Below are 13,460 nucleotides of genomic sequence, written 5' to 3' on the forward strand. Positions count from 1 at the left end.
CCTTCAAAGTTTGGTTGCTCTATTGCTCTTATAGTCTTCCAAAACTAGACGACAACGGACCCCTAACGGGCGGCCGGACGGACAGACAAACATACATATCAACTCGTCTACTGATGCTGATCAAGAATATATGTATATACATATGTAAGTACATACATATGTATGGGTTGGGATACTGTTTGTGGTACCAGGGGGTCATTTCCACACCCCCGCATTGCTCCTTGGAATAGGGCAGATCTAACCCAAAAAATCATAAATATTATGTTAATTACATACATATGTACATATGTATGTATGAGTGGAAAATTGTAATTACATACATAATTATATATGTACATACATACATATGTATGTATACATATTCATGCAGATTTTTGTTTGTAGATTTATCACACCAAACACGAAGCAAGGAGCAGCAAGCCCGTTTTATTATTTTCCTCATTCCTCTTTCTCTCTTAAGAACTGCGCGCACTTGAAATGCACACATCCATATGTATGTACATATGTATGTATGCATGTAGACATGGTTTTGTGTATTGCCATCGCGTTCATATTTCGCTCTCTCTCTGTCTTCCTTTTCCTCTGTCTCTGATCGCTTGCGCAGTTTTGTTTTGTTCATTCGCTCGTCGGTGGCAGAAGGGGGAAGTTGAAAACGCAGGAGCTCAGCGCCGTTAGACGACGCGATAAAGCGTGGAATAAGCAAAGCAAAACGGAAAGAAGCGCGGAAAACGCAACCTCAACAAACAAACAACTGTACATTTCGCGAAGCGTCTAGAGGAATTTTGTGTCAGCAAGTAAGTGGACATGTGGACCTTGGTTTATTTCAAGAAGCTTATGGTCAAAAAGTCAGTTTCAGCTGCAGAAAATGGACAAAGCATCATCACAGACGGAGGCGGACTTGACTGGCCTCCACTTGGGATGCCTGCTGTGCGATAAATGTTTTGTCGGCATAGATGCGCTCCAGGAGCATCACCTGTCCCACTTTCCTTCGGTCAGCCCAGAGCCGATCCCCAAGACCCACACCTGTGACCTGTGTGGGCGCGCGCTGCACTCGCTGCAGGAGCTAAGGAAACACTACAAGGAATACCACGAGGCCCTTGTTAGCACGGAATCGCGTACGGGCGAGTTTTTCGAGTGCGATCGTTGCGCCAAATACTTCGTCCTAAGGGACTATCTCAACCTCCACTTGAAGCTAAAGCATTCCGAGTGGGAGATCAAGAAACCAAATGATTCAGATCATGTCCTACAGAATCCCCAAAATCTAAATTATCCACCGTACTCCGCTTATATGAACGGGTAAGTTCAGTGATGGTTCTTTCTTCACCCACTAACCCGACGTTTCGTATCTAGGACTCTGCGCACCGACTATTACGTGTAGGAACCTACTTCTCAAGATTGTTATTATGGAATATTATTTGATTTAAAAACCTCTGTTATTGCTTATAAACAGGCCATATCGGCACTGAATGCTAAATTACTTTATTGACGATAGATGCAATAGGGCGCATAAATCGTGCCTGCATTTCTTATAAAATATAAAGAAATGTTGTACGAACAGTATAATAATAAAAACAATATGTGTACATATGAACTATGTATATTGTATATGTATATATTTCAAAAATCATCAGCAGTCCCATGGCACATGCTCCTGTTGAGCATCGTTGTTGATACGAAGTTAGATAAGAAGTTGCACAAGAGCAGCTCTCCCGGGGTAAACGTTTGTTCCTTTTCAAATAAAATTTACCCCAGACACCCTGTATCGGCATATGTTATGTTCTCATTTCACTTTTCGCTGACATGCGCATTTTTAACCCCCAGCCGATGTCCCGGCCGATGTCTCCACCGCTGGTGGTGAGCCCACAGAGCGGCCATCTCCGTCGATTTTTGTCATCGCTTGCTGCAGCTCTTTCTTAAAATTTTCTCGTTGGCGTTCCGTTCCTCGTAGTCTTCGTTTTGGCCTCGCTGCGTCGACCTGCTGGCCCCCGGGCCCTGTCGTCTGTTCACTTTGCAACCAGCAAAAAATAAAGGTTATCGTTGAAACTACATATTCCCAGCAATTGGCCATAGCGAAGTGGAGCTGCCTAAAAATAGCTAATCACAGACAGACATTGAACAGTCCCGTCCCAGTGAATCGTCGTGCCTCACATGTTGTCGGTGTATGTGTGTGCGTTTGCCTGCGAGTGAAGTGGAAATCTGTTTAAAAATAAAACAACGCCGCGACGGAAAAACAGTGCCAAGTGACATCCATCAGCATCAACGATAACAAAGCCCCCAACTGCCTCTCCAGTGGACACAATCGTCAGGTGAGAAGGGGCAGAGATTTAGTTAATCTTCAGGAGTCCTGGGGAGTTTGTTTCCAACTGTAAATACTCTCACGCTTCCGAGAGAGTCGGAACTCTCTCTCGTTTGCTCTCTCGCTCTCCCGTTTTTTTCCCGCCACGTTCAGTGTGACCAGACTGTCTGTCGGCTTTCCAGCCTTTAAAAATATTTTGTTCGAGTGTATTTGCAATTACTTCAAGTTTTCAATCAACGGCACGGGTGGTGGAGCGTCTAGGGGTGAGTGTACCTGCCTTATCTTACGCTCAGAATGACTGCTATTGCTGGAGTGCACTTTAGCCTTTTGAGGGTATGTCTATAATTAGTGTAATTGCAGCATGGCTCGGCCGAACTTCCTTGGCAGTAACTGCAACAGTACACCCCCACATTGCAACGCCTCGATGCACAACGGGAAATGCAGTCTGTATCCTTGAAACCTGCTTCTGCAATACGAACTGGCCCACGCGCTCACATGGATACATTTCGTCGTTGCATGGACGGGAAACTGTTGCCATGCTGCTGCAGCTACTGCGTACGCACGATATGTAGTTCAAGGTCATCTGTTGGCCAAGCATCGGCCTCCAAGCAACCCAAAAGCCCAGAGTTTGAGTGTAAGATCACGCTCATTAGCGGCAATTGCCTGGGGCAAAGGGAACCCTTCTGCAAGTTTAAGGACATGCGGATCATGCGAATGTCGGGCCATCAACTTGAGACGCTTTTTCTGGCGTGGCACTAATTTGCTCCCCCTCTTCCACTGCCTCTTTCGTGTGAGAATAACTGTAAACGTGGCACTAATGACCGGCTGGCATGCCACGGAAAAGCTACGTGGCCAGGCGACCCCATTACATGGGCAACGTGTTAGTGAACTCTGCCCACGGACCTGGCACTTCGCCAAGACACCTCCAGCTCCAGCAACAGGAAGCGCAGTCATTGAACACTTAATGGAATGCAGTTGGAACGGAAATAGGCGCCAACATTCTGGGCCACTGGGCCTCTCTTCCTACCCGCAGATGAAAGTGACCATAAATTTTCCGCTTGCATCAATCTCCTGGGCAAAAGCCAAGAGGGGGCAACCTACTTTGCCCTGCTTAATACCAGCTAATTGCATTTTACAGTTTGGGGGCAGCCAATAGAGAGAGAAAGAGAGAGAGCTCCGCTTAGACAGAGCGTCGTCAGTTGGTCGCCATCGCCCCACCATCCTTGCCACCAACCAAGTTCAATGGAGCGCAAATTGTTGTTATGGCAACGAATAAGTATAGCAGCTCATTCGGCTGGCAACATTATCCAGTGTCTGGCGGCGTTCCCTGCGGCGGACGAATGACGTAAAAGAAGTCGTTGTGGGGGCGGTGCTATCCTTGGGGCTGGAATAATCATACAGCCTTCTCCCACCCCCACCCTGTTGACATGTTTATGCGCAAATTTTCAAAGTTTCCTTCGTTCCGTTAAAGCCAGCTATTGATTTTGTTAACTCAATTACAGTAACAGCGCAGCGCCGAAAGGATAGCCAAGGATAGTGGTAGTGCTTCGTAGGCCGTTGAGTAGCATGCTAGCTGCAGTTATGGCATCGGACATCAATTGGGATCCAGGTGAGTGGCGTGCCAAGGATTTCAGCCGAAGGGCTGACTCAAACGTTCTCCTTTGTGCGCTTTCAGCTTTGTCTAAATTGTTTACCACGCTCAAGGAGTCAGAGAACCTCTCCAATGACCAGGAGATTGATTTTCTGAAAGCCCTGCTCGAATCCAAGGAGCTGAATGCTCTGGTCAATGTGCACACAAAGGTGGCCAAAGTGGGCCGGGATGAACGCCTGGCCCCAGTGCTCTCCACCTCTGCCCAGGTGCTGTACGAGGTGCTGGAGCAACTATCGCAGCGCTGCCATCTGAGCGATGACTGCAAGGAGGCCTTCCACCTGCTGCAGGATGCCCACGTGCAGGTGAGTGTCTTCCAAACGGAGAGATCAGGATATGCATTGCTGATCCTTCCACTCGCTCTAGCATTTACTGTTTGCGCACGATGCCATCGCCCAAAAGGACTTTTATCCGCATCTGCCCGAGGCGCCCTTCGAGATGGACGAGGACGAGGAGACCATTAAGATCGTGCAGTTGGTGAAGAGCAACGAGCCCCTGGTAAGTGCCTCTGCCTACATCTCTAGCGCTCTCTCTCTCTCTCATTCCGTCGCTCCATCCCAATCTGCATCTACTTTCGGCTTCACTGTCCACCGATTGATCATTCTTCCAGGTCCTGTCGCTCATTGTGATCGTGACAGTGCTCTGTGTTGTCTCTCATTCCCTACCATCCCACCCACCCCTGCCTCTGTCGACTATTCAGCCAACTGCTCCTCCTCTATGCGCCTCCATTCATGCATTCGTCGTATCATCGTATCCGTCCCATCCGCCGCATCTATTTCAATTCTTCTCCAAGCTAATCAATTTTGTAAATTTTGCTTTCGACCAAAATCGAATACGATCGAATCGATATCTCATTAAAAAAACAAACAACTAAAAAACATTTGCTAAACAAAAATTAAATAAAAAAACACAGACAGGAGCACAGAGTGCGGAGCCAATTGTTGTAAGTAAAGTAAACGAATGTCCATAGCTGTAAAAAGTTCCACCATAAACTACAACAAAAGAAATCCCGTTCCAGCACCACTAAAAGATGGATACGATATGTGTATTCCCACAACGACATAGCAAACTGTACAAAACACACACATGCATACACACCGATGTACTCTTGTTGTTGGTTGTGTGCCGCCCCATTTGGTTGTTGTCGCACGTCCATCAGCCACAGCACACGAACACTCCAACATACACATAATACACACATCGGAAACAGCACTGTCTCTCTCTCTCTCTCACTCACACACACGCACACACACACGCACATGAGCTGACTTTTGATTGGCGGAATATTGAAATGCGTTTGCCTACTTTTAGGGGGCCACCATTAAGACGGACGAGGAGACCGGCAAAATAATCATAGCTCGAATCATGCACGGCGGCGCTGCCGATCGCTCTGGTCTGATACACGTCGGCGACGAGGTCATCGAGGTCAACAGCATTAATGTGGAGGGCAAGACACCTGGCGATGTGCTCACCATACTGGTTAGTGCCCAGCGATCCCATCGACCTGACTCCCACTACATTCTCTCTGTTTGCTAGCAAAACTCGGAGGGCACCATCACCTTTAAGCTGGTGCCCGCTGACGCCAAAGGCGCCCAGCGCGAGTCCAAGGTGCGGGTGAGGGCCCATTTCGACTACAATCCCGATGTGGATCCGTACATACCGTGCAAGGAGGCGGGCCTGGCCTTCCAGCGCGGCGATGTCCTCCACATTGTGGCCCAGGATGATGCCTACTGGTGGCAAGCACGCAGGGAGCACGAGCGCTCTGCCCGCGCTGGCCTCATCCCGAGTCGCGCCCTGCAGGAGCGTCGCATTATCCACGAGCGTACGCAGCGGGATGGCAATGATCTGGACTCCAAGCGTAAGCATCCATCATACCAGCTGGTTCATGAATATGTCCCTGACTCGCCCCATGCCCAAGCCCAGACTGAAATTGATATACTTTCATGTCGCCTCTTAATCCGATCATCCGCAATCTGACTAACAATTGGCCGCCTCTCCTAACATCAACCATCAATCAGCCGGTTCATGCGCATCACTCTGCAACACCACCCCACCCGGCTCCCCCCGACTGCACACGAGCAGCAGCAGCTCGTCGTGCCGCCAGCCCAAGACTAAAAAGATCATGTACGACTTGACAGAGAACGACGACTTTGATCGCGAGCAGATCGCAACCTACGAGGAGGTGGCCAAGCTCTATCCCCGGCCCGGCATCTTCAGACCAGTGGTGCTCATCGGTGCCCCTGGTGTGGGTCGGAATGAGCTGCGCCGCCGACTGATTGCCCGTGATCCCGAGAAGTTCCGTAGCCCAGTACCATGTAAGTCGATTTCTGTCCCCATATCGATATTTTTACAAAGAGTTTCTTTCTTACAGACACCACGCGACCCATGCGTACGGGCGAGGTGGCTGGACGTGAGTACATCTTTGTCGCGCGCGAAAAAATGGATGCGGATATTGAGGCCGGCAAGTTTGTGGAACACGGCGAATACAAGGGGCATCTGTATGGCACCTCGGCGGAGAGCGTTAAGTCGATCGTGAATGCTGGCTGCGTCTGTGTGCTGAGTCCCCACTACCAGGCTATCAAGACGCTGCGCACGGCCCAGCTGAAACCGTTCCTCATACACATTAAGCCGCCAGAGCTTGATGAGCTCAAATCTACGCGCACCGAGGCGCGGGCCAAGTCCACGTTCGATGAGGCGAACGCCAGGAGCTTCACGGACGAGGAGTTCGACGATATGGTAAAGTCGGCCGAACGCATCGACTTCCTTTACGGCCACTTCTTTGACGTGGAGATCGTCAACGGCGAACTGATCAACGCCTTCGAACAGCTGGTCCACAACGTGCAGCGGCTGGAGAATGAGCCGCTCTGGGCACCCTCGATCTGGGTGCAGTAGAAAGCCAAGAAAACCAACCCGTAGATGCCCATCTATAGGTGCATTTCATGCAATTTGTTAAACCAAACACCAAAGTATTTTTGCCATACGAATTTAGCGACGTGCTAAGATAGAAGAAATGTAGTTGAATAGTTGAGGAACGAATAGGAACGATATAGAGACACTATGACACCCGTAGGCGGTCCTGCTGCTGGGCTGGTACACTCCCGTCCAGCTTTAGTCCTTTCACGACAAGTACCTTTTTGCGTAACAGTGAAAACAATGAAATGAAAACAATAAACAATTGAAAGAACTTAGAAACCAGCATCTATAGAACGGATTAACAATTATGTACACTTACCATTACAATTACAATTAAATTATGTGAAATTGTTGTACAAAATTGATTATTTGTGTTCAAATCGAATAACTTAAAAAATTAATGTATTTATTACACGTTGTTAAAATCAAAAGAGTTAATCCCTACGACACATACCCCTATAACTGTAACTTTACCTCTAACGCTAACTGTATTGTATCTCAATTGTATATACACTCTCACTATCCGGGGCATATTGGATACAGTATGGATCTACGTTCTATATGTGACATTTCTCTCATTTCTAAACTGATTTCATCTAACGAGGAGATATTGTGCGGCGATTCATTGTTAAAAACAAGTGAGAAATTAATAAAAACCTATTTTAAAAGGAAGTTTCATTATTCCCAAGGGGGAACATTTCAATTTGGATCAAATAAAAGAAGACTTAAACACAGCTTTATTGGGCAGCACATTTTGTATACATAATACATATCGACACTACACTCACATATTAATGTATATAGTACCTACGATGTATGTATAATCTTTCGTCTAAGTATAGCCTATGTGGTACATTGTATATCTTATCCATATCAAAGTCTATGCAGGATGTTTCATCAGTTTTCTTGATTGATTGCTAATTGCAGATTGTAATACGAAGACAAAGACTAACTCCCATCTTTCATTGCACTGAAATCATTGTCAGGTATCGCAGTTCGCCCTCTCTCTTTCTCTCTACCTCTCTCTGTATAGCTAGAGCTGCGACTTGGTCCCGGACCAAGACGCACTCTGTCCGTAAAAGTCTGCCAACCGCTTGGCCTCACGCCATCCGGCCTCGACCGCACCATGCACCGTGGAGTAGTAGTGCTCGCTGGAAGCCTCGCCCGCAAACTGGACAATGGGCTTGTCGCAACGACTCTGTTGCAGCTCGTCCGACGGCTCGCGCTCCCGCTCCGGGGTGGTGGACACCACAGTGAGTGGGTGGGCGAGCTCGCGGGCTCCTGTGCCCAGGTTCTCTGTTTCCATGGAACGGTACGAGTACGAGCCACGGAAGTTCTCGTTTGTGTGCCAGGCAGAGGTGCGGAAGCTGCTTGGGTCGGGGATGTTCCAGTGCAGGAAGCGGCGGAAGAGATACATGCAACCAGACAGAATCTCATCCTCAGGCAAGGTCTCCATGTGCCTGCCGTTGACATTGGTTATCCAGCCGGCCAGGATGCGGGGCTGATAGCTCACTCGATAGAAGCCAAAGACGTCCTCCAGCCATGCCCGTGAAGTCCCCCGAATGTCGTCCAAGTCCTCGTCCCGCCAGAGCAGCGTGAAGCCTGTCCAGTCGTCAGGCCAAAAGGCCACCGGAAATTCCACAAAGATCTTGTTGACGGTGCCAAAGGCCAGTCCTTCGATAGCGCGCTGCTTTTCCACAGGGAGCTTCGGCTCGAACAGACGCCAGTGCTGCTCCTTGAGCACGCCCAGGGAGACGGTGACCACCACATGATCGGCGATACAGTTCTCTCCGTTGCTCAGCTCCAACTCCACGCGTCCATCGTTGCGGTTCCAGTTGATCTTCAATGCGCGGGTACCCAGGAGCAGGCGCTGTTCCAGGACCCCCAACTCGGACTTGAGCTCGCGGGCGCGCATCAGTAGTTTCAGCAGCTCCACGTAGCCCTTATCCTTCCAGTTGAGGAGGATGTCGCCCTCACACTCCCAGTAGTCCAGATATCCACGTCCCGACACCTGTTCAAGCGTGTCGGAGGCCTCCACGGAGTTCTCGAACTTCTGATAGTTGTCAAAGAACTCTCTGGCCACCACCGCATCGATGTCGGCGTTCTCCGGCCGGCGCAGGGTCTCATAGAACTTGTTGGTCAGGTAGCTGCCGAGGGATCCGCTGCAGTGGCGCAGCTCCAGCTGCCGCGAGACCAGTGAATCCCCCACGATCGCCTTGAGCCGGCTGGCCACGTTCTCTGGTACCACCTCCCGATTGGAGCGCACACACTGATAGTTCTCGTAGACAGGGCCGGTGGACTCCAGCAGTTCCTCCTCTTGTCTCCTGGTCAACTCGTACACAATGTTATCCCTCTCACCGTGACACCACTGGGCGCCCAGATCGATCACATTGTCCCCAAAGGGGATGGTGTGTATGCGTCCTCCCACACGCTCCTCGGCCTCCACAACGAGCACGTTCTGGAAACCGTACTCCAGCAGCTTGGTGGCACACGCGATCCCCGATGCTCCGGCTCCAATCACAACGATCTTGCGATCAAGATTCCGCTGCGTCTGGCTCATTCTGGGCAACTAAATCTGGGAATGAATGTACAAAAGCAAATCAAGGGGGAGGTACATACATAAGAATACTCCAGCCAATTGATGGAAAATGTGCAAATGCACACTTTATGCACATATGTATCTGAGTGGGAGGTGAGGCATGGGTGGGGTGTCAATTCCAACAGCAACCGAGACACCGTTAGTTGATTTTCTTCGGAAATTGTTTTCATTTGAATAGCTGTTGCAGTGCAATTCCAGGCACTTGAGAGCTTTATCAATTCAACATATACAATCATACAATCAAAAAAAGACTAGCTCTGAGGGACCGAAGCTGACAATACCCTTACACACCGTACAGGGAAATCTTATAGACATGACAGTTCATGGGATTCAGTACATATACGTATGCAGAACTGGTCTTTTCTGGTTAAGGCCTGAGTACCCTTTGATAGGGTATATACGCTTCCTTTCTGTTTCGATTATGAATTTGTAGTGCGCCCGCACGGCAAACGTAACGGCATTTCAGCCTTTGATAAGAGTCTCGAAAAAGCTCCCCAGCAACAAACAAAAAAGCCATTTCAGCCAAAAGTAGGAGGTGGGGGGATGGGGATAGTCGTGTACATACGTACGAATGTTTGGTCTTTGGCTGCATGAATTTATTAATAGTCGCCACACTGTGAGTGTGGGGGTTGGGGCGGGCCGGGGCGCCGTGACCAGTGAGCATAGCATAGGAGCCTAGAGGAAACAGTGGCCCAACCGGACCAGCGGGTTTTGCCGACGCGGCATTCCTCTGGATCTAAAATGAATGCTCAGTGAAAGAGGGAGCGCCGCAACTTCCTGGTCGCGAACAGAGAGTGTGAGAGAGAGCGAAGCATTGATTTTATATTTGGCAAAAATGTTCAAGGTTTTCTTCGGCAGGCGGCAGCAACAAACCGAAATACCCCAAAAAGCCACCACTTGACACCCCACAAAACATGTGTGCGCAAATATTTGACTAAGTATTTGGGTGTCTATCCAATCAAATCACGCTCCCATCGAGAGCACTCACCGAAAACTCGTGACTTGTATTTCAAAACTGCCGAATATATTCACAATCAAACATTTTGACTGCACTGTGGAGGATTTTGTGGGTCCAGGTCCTATGCCGAGAACTGGAAATCGAGAAAAATTCTGACTGAGGCGGCTGCTGCGACTGCCGCGGCGGGTACACAAACAAAACTGAATGCCGAAAAGCAATGAGCATATGGAAACGTGCTTCTTTGGCCATGATTATGCTATGCTGCCCAGTGGCGCTGTGGTGCTCTGAGTGGGGGCCGCTGTCGTATTGGTTTCCCCGTCAAATTGTTGCCCACGTCTCTGGGCGCTCTGCGCAGACTGTAAGCTTGCGAAGAGCTTTGAGTGAAAGCTGTGCCGGTACAGCTGACTGCCCGATGGAATGAGGGAGGGTGGTGTTGTGAGTTCTCTTCGTTGGGTGGGAGATTAGGAAAGGAAAATGTGGTATGATGGATGACATGACCCCTTGACCACACCAGCATGGATGCAATTGGGTTGTGCACTTGGCGCCATTAGAAAGTGTTTTGGGTTTGGTTTTGAATGATTCACATATATATATATATATATTTACTCAACTGCATACAAGTTTAGTTAAATTACTTAGTGGAATTGGCTAAAACTCTTCATTAAATAACTCACTTGATATATGCGTTCGTGTTTATGTGTGTGTGTGTGTGTGTATATATAAGATATATTCTTCAATGTATGTACATGTTCCTTTGGCCAAATCGGGAAATTACAGACAGGAAAATCTTGATTATTTGGTTTATATATGCATGTATGTATGTATTTATAGTTAGTTTTTATTACATGATCATTCGGTTCGGTATTTGTCTTTAACTTTGGAAATGCATATGTATTCCGTATACTATATGCACGTTAGTGGATTTAAAAGTTAAGTATATGTACGTGTATATACAGCAAGGGAGTTTACTTGGATTCTGCTGATAGTTTGTTTGAATATAAAATATATGATTTACTTTCGAATATCCAAACAAAGGGGAATCCAAAGCATTAACTAATACAACTAATTTACACTAAATAAAATTAAAAATAACTGATCTGGAAACAATCCAAACAAAACGCAATTACAAAATAATAAATAGAATTATCACAAACAATAACAGCCCCGTTAGGATGAGAATAGCAGCCCACTGACATTTATCTGCAAGAAGGAATTTAATCATTACATAACTTAATCATTGGGTATTCTATTGTATTGCATTCCACTCACCATTATTCATGTGCAACACTTTGGCAACCTTCTTCATGGTCGTGTCCAGCTTTGACTCTGTTGTATCGAACTCGTTCCCAAAATCATCCAGCATCACAGCCTGTTCATCCAACTCGACGCCGATCTGCCGCGATACAGTCTTCAGAGTGCCTATGGAATCACTGATCATGTCGAGCTGCTCGTCCTGACCCTGGATCATGCGCTGCTGTATGGACACCGTCTCGCCCACATACCTGTGGCCGGGGCTGTCCAGACTGCTGGCTTGATGCGGTTGCCCGTAGTGACTGGGACTGTCAAGGGCATTCTCCAGCTTCGAGTACCTGGTCCCGCTGTGGCGGGAAGCAGCCGCTGCCGCTGCTGACATCGTGCCGGCTATGGTATTGGCCACCGCCTGACTGCCGCTGTTGATCAGTGAGTTGCCGTTCAAGGTGCTGGGGCACTCCACCAGGTAAGTGCGATCGTTGTGCGGATGGAGGTGGTACTCGTTTGAGTTGGTGTTGGAATTGGAGATGGTGTGATGATTTGGTTGATTCTGATTGGGGTTGTTGCGATCGTTGTCGAGGAGTGGCTGGTGTGCGGTTATGTCTCTGTCCCTGTTCCGGTTCAGGCTCATCTTATCCTTCATCTGCTTGACCTCATCGCGGGTGTTGTCGATGAAGTGGCGCCGGCTGGAGAGTTCGCGGTTGTCGATGCGAAACTTGGTCGGATTCTTCTCGACAATGCGTGCTAGTCGGTTTCCCAGGGTTAAGAAAAACCGTAAAAAATGCAAAAAATTTCTCAGCTAAAAGGGAAAGGTTAGGCAAAGCGAATTGATTTTTCGCCAATGCGGCGTGACGTCGCGCAATACATTAGTAATGCAGTTTAGGAAAAGGATATTGATAGTGTCCTCGAGGTCCTCGAGATCCCATTCGATGCTCCGCAACGAGTTACGCAGCTCAGTGGTGGTCCATTCAACCTCTGCTCCACCGTCCTCCCCCAGCTCGCGCCAACGCAGGTAAAGGCCTCGTGTTTTGTTCAGAGCTTTAAATACCTCGCTGCAGAGAGAGAAGGAAGAGAGAGTAAGAAGGAGATGTGGTAAGATGGGGCTGATGGAACGTAATGACGAAGAAATTGCATTGCAATAAACCACCTACTCCTTGACTACGAAAAACGGATCCTCCAGAGACATTTTGCTCGTTCCTTGGCCAAATGGAAATTTACGGTTGCGGCAAGGCTAACAACGGTTATTTTTCACGTACGAGTACGGGTGTAACGGTTAGCGCACTTGACTTTTATATTCATGGATTTTTCTTCCTCTTATGCGCTGCTCCACGGACGCGCGCACACTCTGACACACAGGAGGAAAACCACCCCCGAAATTGGGGAAACTGCAAGTTGGAAAATATACGAATATTCGTTTCTAAGGGCGCCTGGACGAACCGACCGTTACATCAAAAAAACATGGGAGTTTATCTTTTTTTTAGCAGGAATTTCACAATCAACTGGGATCTAATCAAGCCATAAAAGCGTATTGTGCGAAGTGATGTTTGAATAGCACGTTTATTGATTATTGCACTTTGCCGAGCTGCTTATCTGCTCTTTTTCTTGTTTGCGCCGCGTCAGAGTTTTGTTTCGGCCAGGCAGAGAGTACACTGGCCCAGAGTACACTGGCGCTATTTTGCGATTCGGAACGACGGCAGCTGCAGGTCGGCGAGAGTGAAGGCGAAGGTGAAGGCATTTGTTTATGCCACTCCAGCGGCTGCGCACTGGATGCCACCCACCCCCAAGCCACAAGCTA

At 48.3% G+C, this 13,460-nt stretch overlaps 4 protein-coding genes across 8 annotated transcripts; 2 read left to right on the top strand and 2 right to left on the bottom strand.

Annotated features, from left to right (window-relative positions):
- The first annotated feature begins 630 nt into the window (after positions 1–630).
- LOC6601263 (uncharacterized zinc finger protein CG12744) lies at positions 631–1,570 on the top strand. 2 transcript variants are annotated; one of them, XM_002026356.2, is made up of 3 exons: positions 631–794; positions 851–1,296; positions 1,351–1,570. In XM_002026356.2, the coding sequence occupies exons 2-3, from the start codon at positions 866–868 to the stop codon at positions 1,376–1,378; spliced, it is 459 nt and encodes a 152-aa protein (XP_002026392.1). In that variant the 5' UTR covers positions 631–794; positions 851–865; the 3' UTR covers positions 1,379–1,570. The 2 variants fall into 2 exon arrangements, with proteins under 2 accessions (XP_002026392.1, XP_026842001.1); XM_026986200.1 differs by having other exon boundaries at positions 847–1,296; positions 1,351–1,569.
- A 346-nt stretch (positions 1,571–1,916) lies between these two features.
- Positions 1,917–7,529, top strand: LOC6601264 (MAGUK p55 subfamily member 7). Of its 4 annotated transcripts, none has more exons than XM_002026357.2 (9): positions 1,917–2,306; positions 3,799–3,905; positions 3,972–4,249; positions 4,311–4,442; positions 4,858–4,887; positions 5,256–5,423; positions 5,481–5,802; positions 5,963–6,259; positions 6,316–7,529. In XM_002026357.2, exons 2-9 carry the CDS (start codon positions 3,863–3,865, stop codon positions 6,834–6,836), a joined length of 1,791 nt encoding a protein of 596 aa, XP_002026393.1. In that variant the 5' UTR covers positions 1,917–2,306; positions 3,799–3,862; the 3' UTR covers positions 6,837–7,529. The 4 variants fall into 4 exon arrangements, with proteins under 4 accessions (XP_002026393.1, XP_026841545.1, XP_026841544.1 ...); XM_026985744.1 differs by having other exon boundaries at positions 6,083–6,259; XM_026985743.1 differs by lacking the exon at positions 4,858–4,887.
- Positions 7,530–7,573: 44 nt separating this feature from the next.
- Positions 7,574–10,612, bottom strand: LOC6601265 (spermine oxidase). The gene is made up of 2 exons (XM_002026358.2): positions 10,445–10,612; positions 7,574–9,432 (listed from the first exon to the last, which is right to left on the bottom strand). Exon 2 carries the CDS (start codon positions 9,415–9,417, stop codon positions 7,891–7,893), a length of 1,527 nt encoding a protein of 508 aa, XP_002026394.1. The 5' UTR covers positions 9,418–9,432; positions 10,445–10,612; the 3' UTR covers positions 7,574–7,890.
- Positions 10,613–11,098: 486 nt separating this feature from the next.
- On the bottom strand, positions 11,099–13,305 carry LOC6601266 (syntaxin-6). The gene is made up of 4 exons (XM_002026359.2): positions 12,817–13,305; positions 12,560–12,717; positions 11,684–12,406; positions 11,099–11,614 (listed from the first exon to the last, which is right to left on the bottom strand). Exons 1-4 carry the CDS (start codon positions 12,849–12,851, stop codon positions 11,538–11,540), a joined length of 993 nt encoding a protein of 330 aa, XP_002026395.1. The 5' UTR covers positions 12,852–13,305; the 3' UTR covers positions 11,099–11,537.
- Between the last annotated feature and the right edge of the window lie 155 nt (positions 13,306–13,460).

The sequence above is a fragment of the Drosophila persimilis genome, unplaced genomic scaffold, assembly GCF_003286085.1.
Source record: "Drosophila persimilis strain 14011-0111.01,24,50 unplaced genomic scaffold, DperRS2 tig00000002-arrow-pilon, whole genome shotgun sequence".
In the NCBI taxonomy this organism is placed as follows: Eukaryota; Metazoa; Arthropoda; class Insecta; order Diptera; family Drosophilidae; genus Drosophila; species Drosophila persimilis.

Coding starts and splice junctions, on each gene's coding strand:
- LOC6601263 (XM_002026356.2), top strand. CDS start 866: ATGGACAAAGCATCATCACAGACGGAGGCGGACTTGACTGGCCTCCAC. Junction 1,297..1,350: donor TACTCCGCTTATATGAACGG/GTAAGTTCAGTG, acceptor TTTCGTATCTAG/GACTCTGCGCACCGACTATT.
- LOC6601264 (XM_002026357.2), top strand. CDS start 3,863: ATGCTAGCTGCAGTTATGGCATCGGACATCAATTGGGATCCAG. Junction 5,424..5,480: donor GCGATGTGCTCACCATACTG/GTTAGTGCCCAG, acceptor TCTGTTTGCTAG/CAAAACTCGGAGGGCACCAT. Junction 6,260..6,315: donor GTTCCGTAGCCCAGTACCAT/GTAAGTCGATTT, acceptor TCTTTCTTACAG/ACACCACGCGACCCATGCGT.
- LOC6601265 (XM_002026358.2), bottom strand. CDS start 9,417: ATGAGCCAGACGCAGCGGAATCTTGATCGCAAGATCGTTGTGATTGGA.
- LOC6601266 (XM_002026359.2), bottom strand. CDS start 12,851: ATGTCTCTGGAGGATCCGTTTTTCGTAGTCAAGGA. Junction 12,407..12,559: donor GGACCTCGAGGACACTATCA/ATATCCTTTTCC, acceptor ACCGACTAGCAC/GCATTGTCGAGAAGAATCCG. Junction 11,615..11,683: donor AGTGTTGCACATGAATAATG/GTGAGTGGAATG, acceptor TCCTTCTTGCAG/ATAAATGTCAGTGGGCTGCT.